The sequence below is a fragment of the Salmo trutta genome, chromosome 12 (genome assembly GCF_901001165.1).
Source record: "Salmo trutta chromosome 12, fSalTru1.1, whole genome shotgun sequence".
Taxonomy (NCBI): domain Eukaryota; kingdom Metazoa; phylum Chordata; class Actinopteri; order Salmoniformes; family Salmonidae; genus Salmo; species Salmo trutta.
Window position 1 is genome coordinate 83,284,992 of NC_042968.1, and position 22,188 is coordinate 83,307,179.

At 42.9% G+C, this 22,188-nt stretch overlaps 1 protein-coding gene across 1 annotated transcript; it reads left to right on the forward strand.

Moving 5' to 3' along the window:
- Window positions 1-924: 924 nt before the first annotated feature.
- On the forward strand, window positions 925-13,026 carry LOC115204458 (sodium/hydrogen exchanger 6). The gene is made up of 16 exons (XM_029770046.1): window positions 925-1,274; window positions 1,535-1,734; window positions 2,103-2,180; window positions 2,292-2,368; window positions 3,845-3,957; window positions 4,811-4,916; window positions 8,373-8,514; window positions 8,772-8,877; window positions 8,982-9,070; window positions 9,216-9,329; window positions 9,465-9,576; window positions 9,697-9,850; window positions 9,975-10,005; window positions 10,180-10,265; window positions 10,936-11,041; window positions 11,110-13,026. Exons 1-16 carry the CDS (start codon window positions 1,004-1,006, stop codon window positions 11,452-11,454), a joined length of 2,130 nt encoding a protein of 709 aa, XP_029625906.1. The 5' UTR covers window positions 925-1,003; the 3' UTR covers window positions 11,455-13,026.
- The last annotated feature ends 9,162 nt before the right edge of the window (window positions 13,027-22,188 follow it).

The window sequence follows — 22,188 nt, forward strand, 5'->3', positions numbered from 1 at the left end:
TCTTACAGCATTCTGCAGCGATACGCCATCCCATCTGGTTTGCGGTTAATGGGACTATCATTTGTTTTTCAACAGGACAATGACCCAACACACCTCCAGGCTGTGTAAGGGCTATTTGACCAAGAAGGAGAGCGATGGAGTGCTGCATCAGATGACCTGACCTCCACAATCACCTGATCTCAACCCAATTGAGATGGTTTGGGATGAGTTGGACCGCAGAGTGAAGGAAAATCAGCTAACAAGTGCTCAGCATATGTGGGAACTCCTTCAAGACTGTTGGAAAAGCATTGCAGGTGAAGCTGGTTGACAGAATGCCAAGAGTGTGCAAATCTGTCATGTGTAACCTTTATTTAACTAGGCAAGTCAGTTAAGAACAAATTCTTATTTACAATGACGGCCTACACCGGCCAAACCCAGATGACGCTGGGCCAACTGCATGCCGCCCTATGGGACTCCCAATCACGGTCAGTTGGGATACAGCCTGGATTTGAACCAGGGTGTCTGTAGTGACACTTCAAGCACTGAGATGCTGTGCCTTAGACCGCTGCGCTACTCAGGAGCCCCTGCCATCAAGGTAAAGAGTTATAAAATATATCTTGATTTGTTTAACACTTTTTTAGTTACTACATGATTCCATATGTATTATTTCATAGTTGTGATGTCTTTCTTCGCTATTATTATACAATGTAGGAAATAGTCAAAATAGAGAAAGACCCTTGAATGAGTAGGTGTGTCCAAACATTTGACTGGTACTGTATATATTTCTAATTCTTTTCATAAATTCCTTTTTGCATATGCTTAAAGGCACCATAAAAATGGACATTGATTAAAATTGAATGAGATCACATTGCAATGTTTTGAAATGTGGGCATTTATTTTGAAGGTTTCCTCATTACCATACGAAAGTGACGTCATATATTTTTTTTCTGCTGTCCGAATACTAGTCCAGCTAGCTAGCTACCAACTCAGCTATCCGGTGTCTGATAGTCATCACTGTCTAATCATGGGACTGAAACCAAATTCTGCTCTAAAGGCGTCGAAGACATTGTTTGTTTTACTTTCTCTGTTTACATTTCTTTTAGTGGGTAGTCAAGGCGAGAATACTGCTATGGACAATGTTGCTACTGAGAGGAGGGCTGAGGAAAGCCATAGACAAGACAGTGCCAACCTTCTTATTTTCATAATGCTCTTAACTCTCACTATTTTAACCATTTGGCTGTTTAAACACCGTCGCTTCAGGTTTCTACACGAAACAGGACTGGCTATGATCTATGGTGAGGACCTTCGTGAACTCTGTAGCTAGCTAGCTAACGGTAGCTATATAATGCAGAATGACAACACTGAGTGAGCTACATCCTCCAGTTCATGTCACATCGTTGCAAGATGGCAATGAAATGGCATGCCTTGGCTTGCATGCATTATGCCCATATTAACTTGTACTTGCTATTTCTTGATAAGATGTATTTGACAGCACTTTGCATCTGTATGTCTGCCTGACCTGTATCTGACTGGCCTCTCTCTGTCCACTCCTCAGGTCTGCTGGTGGGGGTGATCCTTCGTTTTGGGGTTCATGTGCCACGAAATATGAACAATGTGACTATGAACTGCAGTGTGAATGCCAGCCCAGCAACTCTTCTGGTCAACGTCAGCGGACGCTTTTATGAGTACACACTGAAGGGTGAAGTCAGCACCGTCAAGGGGCATGACGTGCAGGATGATGAGATGCTCAGGAAGGTACAGTACTCTTTCACTCACTGTCAATTTACACACACATTACCAGCAGACTGGATGGTTCTAGACCTGGATGGTAGTCTACTCTGAAATGGTCTCCTTTCACTGTCTCCCAATCATGACCACTGATGGCTGAAAATACTTCATAGTCATCATATTACTTTTTTCCAGATCAGTGGTGTAATGAACGAAGAGTAGGAAAGGGAGCTATTTAATACTTTTGTGACAAAGTCTACAATCATTAACACGGGCTGGATGTTGTCTGATAAGCTTTGAGCTGTCTGCAGAGGAGCGATTCGGCATAGATTGTGTATAGATTGTTACAGTATGGGTTGATTAGTTCTCTAACTTTTTTCATTATTTTCTGCAAGGTGACCTTTGACCCTGAAGTATTTTTCAACATTTTGCTGCCTCCAATCATCTTCCATGCTGGCTACAGCTTGAAGCGGGTAAGATACTTCATGGATTGAAGACTGTGTGCCGGCACCATAGAAAAGTCTTCTGTATACTAAACTGGAATACTATTTTGTTGTCTCCCCTACACCTCCATTGTGTTTCAGCGACACTTCTTCAGGAACCTGGGGTCCATCCTTGCCTATGCTTTCATGGGGACAGTCATATCATCTTTTGTCATTGGGTGAGCCCATTTCTTTAAAACGGTCAAAAAGGTGGTTCAGTGTTTCAACTAGGATTATTTTTTTTAGCAGCGGTCGCAAAGTTGGCATGGGGGGGGCTTAGTAGTGGGCGTGGCCTATGACAGTCTTTGTTTTAGAGCTAATTTCCTGCTATTCTACACATTTTGCCATGGGGCAGAGGGAAAATGTTACTGTTTTAAAGCTAGTTTCCTGCAATTCTACACATTTTGCCATGGGACTGAGGGAAAATGTTACTGTTTTAAAGCTAATTTCCTACAATTCTACACATTTTGCCATGGGACTGAGGGAAAATGTTACTGTTTTAAAGCTAATTTCCTACAATTCTACACATTTTGCCATGGGGCTGAGGGACAATTAGCAATTTTAAAGCAAATTTCATGCAATTCCACACTTTATCTTTGGTTATGCTGTGTTCTTCTATCTGAGTGACTCAGACATTATAACAAAATCAATAGGGGCCCCATGCCATGACTATGCCATGTATACTGCAATTCAGCTTTTACAGTGCCTTTAGAAAGCATTCACACCCTTGATGTGGAATTATGTTTAGCACATTTTTACAAATGAGTTAAAAATAAAAAGCTGAAATGTCTTGTCAAGTATTCAACCCTTTTGTTATGACATGCCTAAATAAGTTCAGGTGTAGAAAGTCACAAAGTAAGTTGCATGTGCTCAATCTGTGTGCAATAATAGTGTTTTAACATGGTTTTTGAATGACTACCTCATCTCTGTACCCCACACATACAATTCTGTAAGGTCCTTCAGTTGAGCAGTGACTTTCAAACACGGGTTCAACCACAAAGACCAGGGATGTTTTCAATGCCTCGCAAAGAAGGGCACGTATTGGTAGATGGGTAAAAATTTAAAAAAGCAGACGCTGAATATTCCTATGAGCATGGTGAAGTTATTAATTACACTTTGGATGGTGTATAAATACACCCAGTCACTACAAAGATACAGGTGTCCTTTCTAACTCCGTTGTCACTGCTAAATGAATATAGGGGGAAAACAGGTTATTTTGGAGTGGTTTCAGCTTTGTGTTATAGCACAGTGGTTCCCAACCTTTTTTGGTTACTGAACCACCAACTGAATTTTGCTCTGCCCGGAATACCCCTGAAGTACCCTCTCATGCATTTTGGGAACCTCTGTTGTAGCAGACGGAAGTAGACACACATTTGTGGGTGATTTCCCATCAACTAAAAGATTCAAACCTGATGAAATGATGAACCAATAACGGTCTTGGGTGAAACATTATGGAGTCTTAAAGGAGGCCTGGGTAAGGTCAAAATGTCATAAATATGCCAACTTTGATCAATTTTTTCTTAATTATGCTTTTAGATACACATTTAAAATATATGTCGACAATCCTTTCTACAATGGATCTTTCTAGGATTCCCCCTAATAGTGGTCTTTTTTTGTTTTGTTTACGTGATTAATCACTATCTTTTCTCTTACAGGCTGGTTATGTATGGCTGTGTGACATTAATGAAGGCGGTTGGGCAGTTGAGAGGGGATTTTTTCTTTACTGACTGCCTCTTTTTTGGTGCCATTGTCTCAGCGACAGACCCAGGTAATCATCCTCACCCTGACTAGCATAGCCTATACCAGGGCTATTCAACTCTTACCCTACGAGGTCCGGAGCCTGATGGTTTTCTGTTCTACCTAATAAATAATTATGCCCACCTGGTGTCCCAGGTCTAAATCAGTGCCTGATTTTAAAGACATCCGCATGCTTCCCATCCAAATCAGTTCGGAACAGTTTGTGCGTATATTGTGATGACATTTTGTGAAGTTTTTGGTCTTTGGCAAGGGTTTTTCCAGCTGAAGTTTGTAGCCAAAGTTGGTAGCCGAAGTCTACGCCCCTTTCGTTTGTGATTGGTCAGCAGTAGGAATTATTCAAGTGTTTGTTGTCATTCAATGAGAGACGACTAATTTTCATGCACATTTTTTCACTTGAGAATTACTGCACCAGACATCTCAGTTATATGTAAAATTGCGCCACTAAGATCTCCTCGGCACAAACGTCAAAATTATTGACAGCTTTCTTGAGTTATTTTAGATTCATTCTGACTCTTGAGGAAGTGTATACTGGATACGGCATCTCAAGATGGACAAACGGTACTATTGCCACTTTTTCAAATTTTTCAAGCGAGCACATGTTCGCCTAGCCGAGTCGAAGCATGCTGAATCCTTTAGAGGGGAACAATGGAAAAAAAATCAATGGAACTGGCTTCGAGGTCTAGAGTTGAGTTTGAGGGGCCTATTCTGGACACAGTGCTACAATATGCTTTAGCTGTAAACTCCATTGAACAGTTTTATTAACTACTTTAGCCTTTGTGTTAGCGATTTTAAGCATTCGGATTAGCCCACATTGCAATCATATGGAGTGTATGTATGTGACATTCCTGCTGTTGCTCCCACAGTGACAGTACTTGCCATATTCAACGAGCTGAAGGTGGATGTGGACCTGTACGCCCTGATGTTTGGAGAGAGTGTACTCAACGACGCTGTGGCCATAGTTCTGTCTTCGTAAGTCTCCGTCCTTTTCAACATTTCAATGAGCACCACACACACAGTAACATCACATTGAGCACCTCGCCTCATCTTCTTGTCTATGTTGTCCAATCCTGTCACTTTCATTGGTGTTTGGAGATGTGTTGACTTTGTGCAGACACTAACCCCAACCCCTCACATTTTACTGGCCACCTGTATACAGAGTTCTTCTGCATTACGAAAAGCAGAGCAGGCAGGCCCGGCATGGCCATGGAGAGACCACAGCATTGGTAGAGGAACAGGGGATCCCCCCTAGGTGGGCTATGGTTATAGTCTGCCTCACCCAGCTTTACTATACCACATCCCCCCTGCTACTTTAGGTTACTGTAGGCTCAGCAAATTACCAGCTAATGAAAACAGGTCCTTGAGTAAGGCCTAAGTGGTTACAACAACGGACTGTTCTTATGTTGTGACCCCTACTGAAGACCTGCTCAGCACCGCAGATGGCGTTGTTTTTGGTACCTTGTGTACTTATTGATAGTAAATACCAGGCTTAAAAGTGGGCGTTGTGGAAAACATCATTCCTCTTGTAATGGAGTATGCGCTGGTGATTTGCTGTTCAGGTAGAACGGGTGTAGCCTTCGTGTTGGTTGATGACCTTTTTTCAGTGTGTGTAGTTCTCTGTTAAGTTTCTCCATATTGCTCTTGTTTGCTGTGCAGGTTATTCGCTGTTGTGGTCATTAAGAGTGTGTGGAACCCAACTGTAGTCCTTGTAGGGTTTACAATCAGCATCTTTCTTAATTCTAGATTAGAAATTGAATTAGCCTATGCCAAGTCAGACCTTTTAGTCAATCTGTTCTCACACCATTCAATGATCAAGAGACCTGTGTGGAGTGGAGTTGGGTTCCTATAGGTTGGGATTTGTTTGACAAATGATAATTTCCCCCTCAGTTTTGGAAAGAGAGGCTCTTATAACTGTGTTGTAGGCATAGCTGCTAGCTATGTAGACATGGTAAGCACCTCCCCAGACTTTTGTGCTGTAAATACAAAAGATGTGGGTCATTCCACGAAATGAGTCCCTTTTGGGTAGTGTGACTTGGTTGAGAGAGAAAAAAACTATAATAAGTGCCAAATAAAGTAACAGGGTTGATGATTTCATCTGACATTGTCCATAAATCCACTTGTTACAGGGGAATGGAAGCTTGTTGTGTGCAACAGGAGAGGCAATGGAATGGAAGCTTCACAAAAAATGTTACATTGCTAAGAAAATGTCTTGCCTGACTATCTATGGGTAACAAGGTTGACGAGTTATGCTCGACTCACTCAGTTTTTCACTACAAAACACCAGAAAATGGCCAAAAAGATTATAACCAGCTCACCTGCTTTTACACTATGATTGACTATTATTTCAGTGTTTCACCACATCAAAACGAGAGTTCTATTTCATATAATCGCTGAGTCACTCCGTATGGGTAACGCATTCGTTGGGCGTGATCATTAAGGATCTCCTATCACACAACGTCTGTCATAGACAGACAGGAGCGACAGCCAATGGGCTCCCTCATCTCACTTCCGTTCTTCCTTATGAGGTCGTAATACTTCTTCATACTCTCCTTAGCATCGACTTTGGGCTACTGCTTTCCTGCTAAACTGTTCATAGGCGAACCCGTGAGGATTCACTGCCGAGCGTAGGAATTCAGCTACTTTTTTGGGGGATCATTCCCTTTCTTTGCTCTGTTCCAGAGGCTCTCTGCTTCTACAGGTCCTTTTGGACAAGGGAAAAGCTTTTTCCACTATACAGGTGTATTTGGCTGCCATCTCTGCCTGCCGTATGAAGGGCACACATCGCCTACGCCCAGTACCCAAACAGCTAGTCCCACCCTGGGAACTTTCTGTTGTACTTTAGGTACTTTTACAGCCACCGTTGGAGCCTCTGGAAAGCGAGGACATTTTCTTAGTCATTACATCCACAAAGCGGGTGAGTGAGCCGCACGCTCTGTCAGTTTCACCACTCGTGCCTGTACCCTGCCCTGGGATTATCCAAGGTTACTTCAACCTAAACCCTTTTTTGTGCCTACCGCTGTTTTTCCCCATGAAGGAACAGTGTTTCCACTGCTTGTGTCCTGTGCTTGTGTTGCGCTTCTACATGGATAGGAAGAGAGACCAGCTTTTTGTGTGTTTGGCGCCTCCCCACGCAGGGAGACCCATTTCTCGCCAAGTGTTTATCCTTTTGGATCAGTGTAGGCTATTATCGGGCATATAATAGCAAGGGTTGACCACCTCTGGAGGGCTTCAGAGCTCATTCTACCAGAGGTGTGGTTGCGTCATGGGCATAGTTTATGGAATCTCTGTTCAAACAGATTCATGCAACATTTAGAGGAACTCCCCCTTATTCCTCCATAGGTTTTACCGATCTTGCCGGCACAGGTGTGCAGGGAGTCGGGACCTCTGAGAGTTGAGTTGAGTCTGTCTAGACTTCCTGGCTTCGGAGAGTATGCGAGCGCTATGAGAGTTGGCAATGTCCCATACTGAGTGACTAAATGATTATTTGAAATAAAACGTAAGGTTACTTAACCCCAGTTCTATGATTAATATGAGTGAGGTCGCGTTGCCCTTCCCGCTCCGCGTAAGGAAGAATGTATACCTGTAAAAGTGAGGTGAGCGGGAGCAACAGCTCGACTGACATTGTATGATAGAAGTTCCTTATTGACGTCCACACCATTCCAACACAGAAAATATGCTGGGGAGCCAGGCCCAGCCAATCGGAATGAGTTTATCTCCACAAAAGGGCTTTTATTACAGACAGAAATTCTCCTTTGTGTGTATGGAACATTTTGGGGATCTTGTATTTCAGCTCATGAAACATGGGACCAACACTTTAAATGTTGTGTTTATATTTTTGTTTAGTATAATTTTTTGGATTTTTCCTTATTTTTTTAAGGGAACTATTTCACTCATATTGTCATTTAATTAAAGGTCATATTTCATGTAAATCTGGAAACACTGGACAGTTACTTTCAAATGAATCACTTATCAGATTAAATAAATCATTTTATGAAATGACTTTGTCAAAGCAACAAAATAACTAGGGCTTTACAATGATGGTGAAAACTTGGAGAAATGTTTGGGTTAAGTGGGCTAAAATCTTCCTAGAAGTCAGAGGATGCACAGAGAGATATGTCAAAAGGCAGAATTTTGGCACTTTAGCAAGACTTTATTCAGATTTATTGGAAATTCCATATATTAAAGGGCACTTCATTTAATATAAAATGTAGAATTCAATATTGGTGCAGAATTTCTGCTTAAAATATAAAAGGGACACAAAAGGGACTTATTTTGTGGAATGACCCATGTACAGATGTTGCAGAGATACTGTATCTTACAGATGTCTTCACATTTTCCCCTTTGCATTGTAAACATGTGAGTTGTTAGTAGTAGAGCCTCCTAATGCTTACACCTGTCTTTGGCTCCATGTGTCTGCACTGGTTACAGCTCCATAGGTGCCTATCAGCCAGCCGGGGACAACAGCCACACATTCGACGCAACAGCCATGATCAAGTCTTTTGGTGTGTTCCTCGGGGTCTTCAGTGGATCCCTCGCCCTTGGTGTGGCCACCGGAGTCATGACTGCACTGATATCCTTTTGCCACCTTCGTGCCAGAGGATGGCATTCATTCAAAAGAAAAGCCTGTGAATTTTATAGATTAAAATAATTGAAAGTCTGCTAATCTGCTTTATCTAGGCAATTTGCCGTTTTTTAAAGGCATTACAGCTTCTATTCTCCAGGAGTAACGCGTTTGCTATGTTATTGTATTATCTCCTCCTTGAATGTTAGGATGTTTCTGTGATAGATTGAAGTTCTCGATCTGTTCCTTGACCTGTCGCCCATCACGTCACCAAGTTCACTAAACTGCGTGATTTCCCCCTGCTGGAGACGGCCCTCTTCTTCCTCATGTCCTGGAGCACTTTCCTGCTGGCCGAGGCCTGTGAAATGACTGGTAACTAATGCAGTGTTTACACACACACGTACACACACACGGTTTCAAGCTTACATAGGTGAGTCCCATGTCACATGCTGATCTGTGTGGACTTTCTCGTGCAGGTGTGGTGGCCGTGTTGTTCTGTGGGATGACCCAGGCTCACTACACTTTCAACAACCTTTCTCCTGACTCCCAGGACAGGACCAAACAGGTACTGGAACACATACCGGTCTATTTGCCTTAAACCATGCTGTATGTTTTTGTTAGACAATGCCTGGCCCACCATTTTTGAATTTACATTTACGCTATTAAATTGTTTATTTTGGTTGATATTGTTTTTGTCTCTCGTCCCAAAGCTATTTGAGCTCCTGAACTTTCTGGCGGAGAATTTCATATTTTCCTATATGGGCCTGACACTGTTCTCCTTCCAGTCCCATGTGTTCAACCCCTTGTTCATCATTGGAGCATTTGTATCCTAAAAAACAGAGCGAGAGAGGCAAAATGTTTTTTTTATTTTTTATACAGCCAATGTAATATCTTTAATTCTAACTGCATGTAGTTTCCCCATCCAGAAGCCACTTTCCTTAACTGCTGTCCCCTACCAGATTGCAGTATTCCTTGGCAGGGCAGCCAACATCTACCCCCTCTCTTTCTTGCTCAATTTGGGCCGTAAAAACAAAATTGGATCTAACTTCCAACATGTTATGATGTTTGCAGGTAGGAGGCTGTCTGTAGTTGTCCTGTACTAGAAGGAGTTGAATGATTGATGATGTCTGTAGATCATGTTTGCGGTGTAGTTTTCTCTCATTTCACTGTCCTCTGATATCTGTTGATCAGGCCTGCGGGGGGCTATGACCTTTGCCCTCTCCATCCGGGACACGGCCACGTACGCCCGGCAGATGATGTTCTCCACCACCCTCCTGATCGTCTTCTTCACTGTGTGGGTGTGTGGAGGCGGCACCACCCCAATGCTCTCCTTCATGAGTATACGGTGAGTCTCACCTAGATGTCACAACTTTCACCACTAGTTTGATCATTATGCCTCGATTAGATAGATGGATGTATACCTCTACTGTATGTATTCTTACACATTCGCATCCATGTGTTTGTGCTAGTGTGGGAGTGGACTCGGACCAAGACAGCTCAGTAAGTAACCAACCATCTGCTTGTCCATGATTCTGAGATTTGCTTCTAAAGGACAGCAGAAGTCTGTTTACAGGGTAGCGTTGTGTGGACAAAAGAATAGGAATAATTGGAGATTGTGCTTGTACCGTTATGGTATTACAAAAGTCACATGCTAACTTTTATGTCTTTGAGCAGGTGATTGTTTCGGATGGAACGCAACATAGGAACACCAAACATGAGAGTGCCTGGCCTTTTAGAATATGGTACAATTTCGACAATACGTATCCTTTATCTGCAACATGTCACACCTAAAGCCTTTAGAATGTGGTTGTGAGTCATTAGATGAAGCCCTAACAATCCAGTCTTCAACTTGGACCAACCATTGAGGAAACGGTGTTCGGTGGTGATTATCTGCGGTATATTGGCCATATACCACACCCCCTCGGGCCTTATTGCTTAATTATACACTAGAGGCCACTCTTTGAATTTCCTTTGAAAAGGGAAGGCAAGTCAGTTCATGTGATACACATTCCTCAATGAAAATATGACAAGGCACTAAATGCCTTTTATAGAGGTTATTCCTTTATTAATGGTGATTGGGTTCAGATTACTATAATTAAGCAATAAGGCCTGAGGGGGTGTGGTATATGGCCAATATACCACGGCTAAGGGCTGTTCTTATGCACGATGCAACACGGAGTGCCTTAATACAGCCCTTAGCCATGGTATATTGGCCATAATATCACAAACCCCTGAGGTGCCTTATTGCTATTATAAAGTAGTTACCAACGTAATTAGAACAGTAACAATAAATGTTTTGTCATACCTGTGGTATACGGTCTGATATACCACGTCTGTCAGCCAATCAGTATTCAGGGCTCAAACCACCCAGTTTGTAACAGCGTTTAGAGTCCCCTGAGGATTAGATACCTTGACTGCAGCCTTCTCCAGCTACCTGAAACCCCTGTTGACTCACAGCGGCCCACCCCTCACTGCCACCCTGCCTGCCTGCTGTGGCCCCTTGGCTCGCTGTCTCACCAGCACTCAGGCATATGAGGTGAGTACACGCACGCACGCACGCACGTACGTACGTACGTAGTGGTTCATGATTCCTTCTCTGTCTAGAATGAAGGGCACCAGCACAATGATGACTCTGATGAACTGGTCCTGAATGACGGCAATGCAACCATGTATGGTGATGTCACAGTGAGCACCGATGCATCGGGCACCCGCACCACCAACCATAAACACCTGTCTGCCTCCACCATGGGCATAACCTCGGAGGAGGCCCTGGACCAGGAGCTGGCGTTTGGGGAGCATGAACTGGTCATCAGGGGAACACGTCTGGTCCTGCCCATGGACGACCCCCCTGAACCCACTGTGACCCTGCCCCCTCCACCCACCTCCCCCCCGCCTTTCTCAGATCCCTTTTCAGATCCCTTCTCTGATCCCAGACGCAACAGACTCTAGAGGCCAAGGGCTCCCTTTTTCTGTCTAGCCATTCCTTGGTCTTGAACAACCCCTGCTTTCAAAAGCAAAATGGGTTGTGTTATGTGGTGGTCTTTACTCATGCCTGCCTCTTTCTCCTCTGCCCATTCATGTATTTGTATATTTTAAAAAGTACATCCTATATTTATTTATGTATTTATATACTCTATGTATTTATATGTCAAGGTTTTCATTGTTGCCCTTACCCCACAGAGAGTCGTTGGGGGGTTTCAAGAGCCATGCTTCCTTTCTTTTTCAAAACATGGAAACATAAATTTGAATTTCAGTGGTGATTTTTATGTCATGGGAGTAGTTTAGGGTGTACTTTAGTTGCTAGTAAGTTGTGAATAATAAGTTTCACTCAGTTCTCCTGCCTGACTGCTACTGGCTGATGTGAGGGTCATTATTTAAGTCAGAGGCATCTGTATTGGGGGCTCCAGGATGCTGAACTGTTTTAAACAAGTGCCTAATTATATATATTTTTTGCAATTTATGCAGATTTGTACATATTCATTAATAATTTACAGTAAATAATTTGGATTATAATAACTTGAAACCCAGGTCAGTGTTATACCAAGACCCTACGGAATACAATGCAATATTGTACTATGAACCTTTTTCCATAAATTGTAATATTCATTAGTTGTAATTGATTGATATACATTTGCAAATGAAGCCTGCTGGAAATGATTAAGATATGTCATTACCTTAAATGAAATATTGACATTTTCTTAAGCAGATTTCTAAGTCTGGAGATTTCTGTCACCTCCACTCTTGCTCTGTGAACGACAAGGCCCTTAACTATAAGCAGATGCCTTGATACTGAATCTAACGACCTGAGCAGAAAGCTGTGGCGAAGGGTTTGGTACAATACTATACAGAGCTGCTTTCTATGGACCCAGTCCAGGCTGAATGTGTGTATGGGCTCTAAGACAGCTAGCTGGAACTGTCACTCTCTGAGCTCCTGCTATGCAGGATTAGTTTTTGTTTTCAAAGAATTATACCTGCCGAACCCTTTCTTTCTCAGTCAGGTGGGCAGCAACTATGAACAGATTTTTGCGCTTTATTACATATCATTTGTTTGCATTGTGATCTTTATTTAGATTGAGCCACTTGAACTTATGTTGAAAGACCTGACTAGAATGCAACCCTACCACCGACAGTAGCTAGAGTAACCACATGTTATGAATGCAATGGTTCATATAGTCTAAACTCTAACTGGAACTAATCTAGTCTGTAAATGGGATTGTAGTTCAGCTCAGATATTTAGCATAGTAACTAAAAGCTCAGTTGTTAAAGTAGCAGCAAATTCAACCTGAAAAGGTGAGGCAGCCTTTACTTGTTCCAACAGTATTTGGGTGTATGATATTGATGTAGCTATATTTTGTGAATAGTTTGTTTTTGTTAATGAAATGTGAATTCTACAAAATATAGTTAATTTGGATGTGGGGAGAGACAAAGTTATGAAAAGTCTCAATGTACAGTAGCCTAAATACTAAATATGTGAATGTAATGTGAATGAAAATAAATGTTTCTATTAGGCTACAAAATTAATTTGGGATGTTTTTTTTCTTCCTGTTTCAAGTACCAAATCCATGTAACTTTTGTATTTATTTACAAGTATGTTATCTGTAACATGTTGTATTTCACAAACACTTCCTTTCAGTACACAATGTATAAAGAGTAGTGGTAGCCACATGTAAATGGACTGATCAATCAATATTTCACCCCAATAAGTGGTTCATCGTTCATTCAACCTTTTCCTGAAGACTTGGCCAGTAATATTCTGCATGGAAATACAATGCAGTTGGGTTGTTTGGAAGGCAGTCGTATCCTGTCCTGATTTTCCCCCTGATATCCTGCCTCTGGATGAGTGGTTTGTGCTTTTGTAGGGTACATTTACTGTAATTGGCTATATCCTGCTCAGAAGAAAAGTGGCGCTTGTGCAGATCAGGGAATGCATGCGCATGTCCCACAACTTTTTTTGACCTTAGTAAGTTGCATGGACAGATCTGAATCTTGTCGGAATTAATTAATACAAGGACACTAGATACCATTTGTATAGCTATTGGCGTGGTATGTTTTTCGAGTATCCTGAATTGTAAATGTAAAAGCTATGTAAACACGAATGTACAGTTAAGTCATTCAATATAATACAGTTGAAATCGGAAGTATACATACACCTTAGCCAAATACATTTAAACTCAGTTTTTCACAATTCCTGACATTTTTTATCCTAGTAAAAATTCCCTGTTTTTGGTCAGTTAGGATCACCACTTTATTTTAAGAATGTGACATGTCAGAATAATACTAGAGAGAATGATTTATTTCGGCTTTTATTTCTTTCATCACATTCCCAGTGGGTCAGAAGTTTGCATACACTCAACTAGTATTTGGAAGCATTGCCTTTAGATTGTTTAACTTGGGTCAAATGTTTTGGGTAGCCTTCCACAAGCTTCCCACAATAAGTTGGGTGAATTTTGGCCCATTCCTCCTGACAGAGGCTTTTCAGGTTTGTAGGCTTCCTTGCTCGCACACGCTTTTTCAGTTCTGCTCACACATTTTCTATAGGATTGAGGTCAGGGCTTTGTGATGGCCACTACAATACCTTGACTTTGTTGTCCTTAAACCATTTTGCCACAACTTTGGAAGTATGCTTGGGGTCATTGTCCATTTGGAAGACCCATTTGCGACCAAGCTTTAACTTCCTGACTGATCAAATCAAATCAAATGTATTTATATAGCCCTTCGTATATCAGCTGAAATCTCAAAGTGCTGTACAGAAACCCAGCCTAAAACCCCAAACAGCAAGCAATGCATGTGAAAGTGGCACGGTGGCTAGGAAAAACTCCCTAGGAAAAAACTCCCTAGAAAGGCCAAAAACCTAGGAAGAAACCTAGAGAGGAACCAGGCTATGAGGGGTGGCCAGTCCTCTTCTGGCTGTGCCGGGTGGATATTATAACAGAACATGGTCAAGACTGATGAGATGTTTCTTCAATATATCCACATCATTTTTCTTCCTCGTGATGCGATCTATTTTGTGAAGTGCACCCGTCCCTCCTGCAGCAAAGCACCCCCACAACATGATGCTGCCACCCCGTGCTTCATGGTTGGGATGGTGTTCTTTGGCTTGCAAGCCTCCCCCTTTTTCCTCCAAACATAACGATTGTCATTATGGCCAAACAGTTCTATTTTTGTTTTAATCAGACCAGAGGACATTTCTCAAAAAAGTATGATCTTTATCCCCATGTGCAGTTAGTTGCAAACTGTAGTCTGGCTTTTTTATGGCAGTTTTGAAGCAGTGGCTTCTTCCTTGCTGAGTGGCCTTTCAGGTTATGTCGATATAGGACTCGACAATCTTCACAAGGTCCTTTGCTGTTGTTCTGGGATTGATTTGCACTTTTCGCACAAAAGTACATTCATCTCTAGGAGACAGAACACGTCTCCTTCCTGAGCGGTATGACGGCTGCATGGTCCCATGGTGTTTATACTTGTGTACTATTGTTTGTACAGATTAATGTGGTACCTTCAGGCGTTTGGAAATTGCTCCCAAGGATGAACCAGACTTGTGGAGGTCTACTATTTCTTTTCTGAGGTCTTGGCTGATTTCTTTTGATTTTCCCATGATGTCAAGCAAAGAGGCACTGAGTTTGAAGGTAGGCCTTGAAATACATCCACAGGTACACCTCCAATTGACTCACATGATGTCAATTAGCCTATCAGAAGCTTCTAAAGCCATGACATCATTTTCTGGAATTTTCCAAGCTGTTTAAAGGCAGAGTCAACTTAGTGTATGTAAACTTCTGACCCACTGGAATTGTGATACAGTGAATTATTTTGTTGGAAAAAGTACTTGTGTCATGCACAAAGTAGATGTCCTAACCGACTATCCAAAACTATAGTTTGTTAACAAGATATTTGTGGAGTGATTGAAAAACAAGTTTTAATAACTCCAACCTAAGTGTATGTGAACTTCCCACTTCAACTGTACATGGTGATATTGACTGATATCAGGCTGTTGCTGATTTGCACCTTCGATATCTGCATTTCATGTCTGTTTTATTTTAGAATCAGCACCAGGCTACATACCCCCCATTTTGTCAAGCCAATTATTAATAGTTTACAGTTTGCCCATGAATTGGGTCCAGGATTCCATAGCCTACCTACTGTACTCTGGCGACTTCAGTTCACTCAGTACCAGCGTTTATAATAGGCCTATGCCTACTTTAATAGATGTCATCTTTCTGTAAACACCTAATTATATTTCATTTGAAACAATTATAGACTTAAATAATTAGTGTAAGCCTATATGCAATAATGTGTCGAGTTGGCTGAAGTATCGAAGTTAATAAATTGAGTCTCACTAAGACACATTGCCTGTTTTGGCCTCTTGGGTACTTTCAACCTTTTTACAAGTATCTGTGAAAGTTACCATAACTTATGACACAGATGCCATACCGAGCCTGTTGTAAAAGGCCCATATTGGTTTGTCAGTCAGCTGCTGATAGATAAAAAATAAATCACTGATTATTGTATGGGACAAAATACAGACGTTTTTGAGAAAGATATATTTTTTAAATTAACTTTATTAAGTAAATATATTTATTGGTTCTCTTAATACGAACAATCCACATGTCATGAATTGAAGGTTATTTGTTGATGTATTTTTTCATTAGACTTTTGCGATAAAGAAAAATGTGGTTCCCCGCTGAAAAAGTTTCAATATCACTGGGTTAGGGTGAGGTAAAGCACCAAGCCTATTGTCATGGCCAGACAGATAAAGTATGCTCTAGCTCTGTTTACCATGGCTGTAGCCCTCCACATATACTGGCAGAGAAACAACACTGTGCCTCTCTATTACCCAATAACCCTTCTCCTTTTCATGGAGATCAGATACATTCAGATAACAAGGTTTGTTTTCCTCTGATATCATCGTCAGAGTCATGGTTAAGAGGAGGGCATTGAGCCCAGAGCAGGATGGCTGGCCTATGAATGGCGACCATTGTTCGGCGAGTAGCTCAAATTACCTCTGAGGGCCAAACCTCAGAGATAAAAAAATTAAATACAAGTCATTTCAATGTTCTCTTTGGTTGTGGCTTAGCATAGATACCAGTTACCCTTTTAGGAAATGAAAGCAACATATGAGGAAGGGAAAATGCAACTAACAGAGGGTAAGAGAGAGAGAGAGCGGGAGAGGGAGAGAGATCGAGAGAGAGAGATCGAGAGAGAAAGAGCGTGAGAGAGAGAGCATGTGAGAGAGAGAGGGGGGATGTGAGAGAGAGAGGGAGAGAGAGGGGGGATGTGAGAGAGAGAGGGAGAGAGAGGGGGGATGTGAGAGAGAGAGGGAGAGAGAGAGCATGTGAGAGAGAGAGGGGGGATGTGAGAGAGAGAGGGAGAGAGAGTGAGAGAGAGAGCATGTGAGAGAGAGAGGGGGGATGTGAGAGAGAGAGGGAGAGAGAGCGAGAGAGAAAGAGAGTGAGAGAGAGAGCATGTGAGAGAGAGAGGGGGGATGTGAGAGAGAGAGCGAGAGAGAAAGAGAGTGAGAGAGAGAGCATGTGAGAGAGAGAGGGGGGATGTGAGAGAGAGAGGGAGAGAGAGGGGGGATGTGAGAGAGAGAGGGAGAGAGAGGGGGGATGTGAGAGAGAGAGGGAGAGAGAGAGCATGTGAGAGAGAGAGGGGGGATGTGAGAGAGAGAGGGAGAGAGAGCGAGAGAGAAAGAGAGTGAGAGAGAGAGCATGTGAGAGAGAGAGGGGGGATGTGAGAGAGAGAGGGAGAGAGAGCGAGAGAGAAAGAGAGTGAGAGAGAGAGCATGTGAGAGAGAGAGGGGGGATGTGAGAGAGAGAGGGAGAGAGAGCGAGAGAGAAAGAGAGTGAGAGAGAGAGCATGTGAGAGAGAGAGGGGGGATGTGAGAGAGAGAGGGAGAGAGAGCGAGAGAGAGAGAGAGAGCATGTGAGAGAGAGAGGGGGGATGTGAGAGAGAGAGGGAGAGAGAGCGAGAGAGAAAGAGAGTGAGCGTGCGAGAGAGAGAGGGGGGATGTGAGAGAGAGAGGGAGAGAGAGCGAGAGAGAAAGAGAGTGAGCGTGCGAGAGAGAGAGGGGGGATGTGAGAGAGAGAGGGAGAGAGAGCGAGAGAGAAAGAGAGTGAGAGAGAGGGGGGATGTGAGAGAGAGAGGGGGGATGTGAGAGAGAGAGGGAGAGAGAGCGAGAGAGAAAGAGAGTGAGCGTGCGAGAGAGAGAGGGGGGATGTGAGAGAGAGAGGGGGGATGTGAGAGAGAGAGAGAGAGAGGGAGAGAGAGCGAGAGAGAAAGAGAGTGAGAGAGAGAGCATGTGAGAGAGAGAGGGGGGATGTGAGAAAGAGAGGGAGAGAGAGCGAGAGAGAGAGAGAGAGCATGTGAGAGAGAGAGGGGGGATGTGAGAGAGAGAGGGAGAGAGAGCGAGAGAGAAAGAGAGTGAGCGTGCGAGAGAGAGAGAGGGGGGATGTGAGAGAGAGAGGGAGAGAGAGCGAGAGAGAAAGAGAGAGAGAGAGGGGGGATGTGAGAGAGAGAGGGGGGATGTGAGAGAGAGAGGGAGAGAGAGCGAGAGAGAAAGAGAGTGAGCGTGCGAGAGAGAGAGGGGGGATGTGAGAGAGAGAGGGGGGATGTGAGAGAGAGAGGGAGAGAGAGCGAGAGAGAAAGAGAGTGAGCGTGCGAGAGAGAGAGGGGGGATGTGCGATGGTAGAATAGTAGAAAAACACAAATGAAGTGAAGAGAAAAGACAGAGGGGGTGTGGCCTTAGATATAAACTCTGGAGGAGATAAATGAGATTTTGGAAATGTTCTGTGGTCCTAATGTTCTGTGGTCCTAATGTTCTGTGGTCCCGGCCCCTAATGTTTTGTTTGCTCATGTACATAATGTTTGAGTCTTTCACAGGTTACTACAGGAGATAAGGAGATGGTGGGAAACATAGGTAGAAAGAACATGTAACATGAATGATCTCCAATTTGGTTTGTGCATTCAGACAGTAGTAAAATGTCTGAAATGTGTGTGTGTACGCTAGTGCAGTGAAAAGGGACATGATATTTTCATCTGTGGTCAGGTCTGAGGCAGTGGCAGACAATTCCTTGGTTCTGATGGCTTTATGCTGCACTTACAACAACAAGCTCTTTGAAATAATGTACATTTTTCAGACACCAAGGGTCCTCTATTGTAAGTGTTTGCATACAGTATATGGATTTTGTCATATTGAAAGTGTATATTTCTCTCATAGCAACAATGGAATAACCAAGGAATAACCATACACACTGTAATAGGTAATAGTCTAGCTGGTGTCTAGTGGATCCTCAGTACCTCTTTTACTTCACAGAGGAGGTCCAAAGGGAGGGAACACTCCGCTCACTGGGCCTGTCAAAGAGCTGGCAACAGTCCAGATCTGGCCACACTTATAGCAGGCCTTCCTTCATGTATACACCCCACTGCACAAACACACAGACTCCTCACACACCCACACCCTCACTAATAATCAATAACTTTGCTCTTTATTTAACCATGTTACATATTAAACCTTATTTGTTCATCGAAAATTGTGAATAACTCACCACAGGTTAATGGGAAGGGTGTGCTTGAAAGGGTGCATATAACTCTGCAATGTTGGGTTATATTGGAGTCTCAGTCTTAAAATCATTTTCCACACACAGTCTGTGCCTGTATTTAGTTTTCATGCTAGTGAGGGCCGAGAATCCACTCTCACATAAGTGGTTGCAAAGGGCATCAGTGTCTTAACAGCGCCATTTGCCAAGGCAGGATACTCTGAGTGCAACCCAATCCAGAAATCTGTCAGTGGCTTCTGATTAAATAAAATTTTCACAGAACCGCTTGTTGTAATTTCGATGAGGCTCTCTTGTTCAGATATCGGTAAGTGGACTGGAGACAGGGCATAAAAGGGATAATGAATCCAGTTGTTTGTGTCATCCGTTTTGGGAAAGTCCCTGCGTAATTGTGTACCCAACTCACTCAGGTACTTCGCTATATCACATTTGACATTGTCCGTAAGTGTCACGACTTCCGCCGAAGTCGGTTCCTCTCCTTGTTTGGGCGGCGTTCGGCGGTCGACGTAACCGGTCTTCTAGCCATCGCCAATCCACCTTTCATTTTCCATTTGTTTTGTCTTGTTTTCCTACACACCTGGTTTCAATTCCCTCATTTTTTGACGTGTATATAACCCTTCGTTTCCCCCCTGTCTGTGTGTGGAATTGTTTGTTGTTTCGTGTATGTGCACGTTAGACAGGTTTGCGCTGGGTTATGCCAACCCGTATTGTGTTTAGTGTTCTTAGTGTCGTGTGTTTTGTTTGCCGAAATAAAAGGCTCCATTTGCTACCCAAATTCTGCTCTCCTGGGCCTGACTCCCTTACAGCCAGTTACGCATACCTAACAGTAAGCTTGAGTTAATTTGCACACAAAAAATCATACAATGATGGAAAGACCTGTGTGATGTCCTTGTTAATGCAAACAGAGAAGAGCTCCAACTTCTTAAAAAAATGTATCAATACTTTGCCCCTTGATTACCAGGGCACCTATGTATGTTGTGAAAGTGTTACATGGTCGCTGCCCATATCATTGCATAGTGCAGTAAATACACAAGAGTTCAGGGGCCTTGCTTTAACAAAGTTAACCATTTTCACTGTAGTGTCCAAAACGTCTTTCAAACTGTCAGGCATTCCCTTGGCAGCAAGAGCCTCTCGGTGGATGCTGCAGAGGCTACTCAGGCGAGAAAAAAACCTCACCCAAATGTATAGCCCTGTTAGAAAATATAAATGGAATGTTTGAAAATGTGAAGATAAAAAAATGTAAAAAAATAAGAAATTATGATTATTTATTTTTTAAATGTGAATCACATTTTTAACGGCATTGTGCATACCCCTGGTGGTACGCATACCCCAGTTTGGGAATACCTGATCTATGGTGTCGGGGAACATGGGGATTTGCTCCAGACTTTTTTATGTCCTCTCAACCCTCAGTCACAAACTATTCTGCATTTTACAACACCACTGCCTGTCATATCAGTTTACGATAAGCTCCATGAATGGAGGAACATGCCCAGTACACCTTTTGTTTGGCTGTGATTACACAACTAAGCAACCGTGCTCCATACCAGTCCAATGTTCTTTCTTGTTAACCCTCCGGCTGTGTTCCGGTCGAATTGGACAGATTTACAAGGTTTATCTCTGAAAAATGTACTTCATTTAATCTGATTGTCATAAGGTTCCATGACTTTGTCCACACAGGGCATCTGAACACATAAAATACATTTAGATGATTTTCATAAAATTTTGGATGTTTTATTTAACTTTTGTACCCCTGTGGTGTTCCCGTTCAAAAAAGGCCGGTCATTAGAAATTAATGGGTGAGACTACAATTAGTGTATAAAATTGAGTTCAGGCACATGCCTATTCATCAGATGGACACACTTCCTCTCCCAGACCCCCACATGCATATGTGTTTGAGCACGCACACACCTCACTCTCCTTCTTGGCTTCCATGGCAACCCCCACGGGAACCTTTCCCCAATAGAATCTTTCCTTAGGAACACCTACTCTTTCCGTTACATAGACTGACCAGGTGAATCCAGGTGAAAGCTATGATCCCTTATTGATTTCACTTGTTAAATCCACTTAAAATCAGTGTAGATGAAGGGGAGGAGACAGGTTAAAGAAGGATTTTTAAGCCTTGAGACAACTGAGACAAGGATTGTGTATGTGTGCCATTCAGAGGGGAATGGGCAAGACAAAAGATTTAAGTACCTTTGAATGGGGTATGGTGGTAGGTGCCAGGGGCACTGGTTTGAGTGTGTCAAGAATTGCAAGAACTGCAACTCTGCTGGGGTTTTCAGGCTCAACAGTTTCCCCTGTGTATCAAGAATGGTCCACCACCCAAAGGACATCTAGCCAACTTGACACAACTGTGGAAAGCATTGGAGTCAACATGGGTCAGCATCCCTGTGGAACAGAAATTCGACACTTTGTAGAGTCCACTTTGTAGAATAAAGGCGCTAACATGGCAGCCGTTCTAAAACATGGCCAAACTCTGGATATACTGTATGTGGCTTTGGTTAGAATGTGATTTTTTATTTTTTTTATTTAACCTTTATTTAACTAGGCAAGTCAGTTAAGAACAAATTCTTATTTACAATGATGGCCTACCCCGGCAAAACCCGGACGACACTGGGCCAATTGTGAGCCGCCATATGGGACTCCCAATCAAGGCCGGATGTGATGCAGCCTAGAACTACACTGCCCCTCTGTGGTAATGAGAAAGTAATGCAAGTGCCCAAGTGTTCTGTAAACCCATACAGTACACCACCACATCCAATAGCTTTCAATTCTATTGTTGTACTCTGCAGGACATAAAGTTTAGACCTACACCATTATATTCAGACAATGGTTCCTGAAAAATACCACTTGTAATAAACAGAGCATCAGCTCAATACATCCTCTACACCTGTGTGTTTTTCAGGTGTTTGCTGCCTTGCTGCTGCTGTCATGACTGACAGTATGAACTGCAAATACTGCCGAGAAGACCTAAGTGGGAAGAAGTACGTTAAACAGGAGGAGAAGCCTGTCTGTGTCCGATGCCATGACCAGGTCTGTGCCAACACCTGCTCTGAGTGCCGCCGCCCTATTGGCATCGACTCCAAGGTGTGTGTGTTCAGAGACACCTCCCATGTCTAAGATGGTCAGGATACTG

What these genes read in the sequence shown, in the direction of transcription:
- LOC115204458 (XM_029770046.1), top strand. Translation starts at nt 1,004, where the DNA reads ATGGGACTGAAACCAAATTCTGCTCTAAAGGCGTCGAAGACATTGTTT. An exon ending in CGAGGCCTGTGAAATGACTG is followed by an intron (nt 8,878 to 8,981) that starts GTAACTAATGCA and finishes TTTCTCGTGCAG; the next exon opens with GTGTGGTGGCCGTGTTGTTC. An exon ending in TGGTACAATTTCGACAATAC is followed by an intron (nt 10,266 to 10,935) that starts GTATCCTTTATC and finishes AGCCTTCTCCAG; the next exon opens with CTACCTGAAACCCCTGTTGA.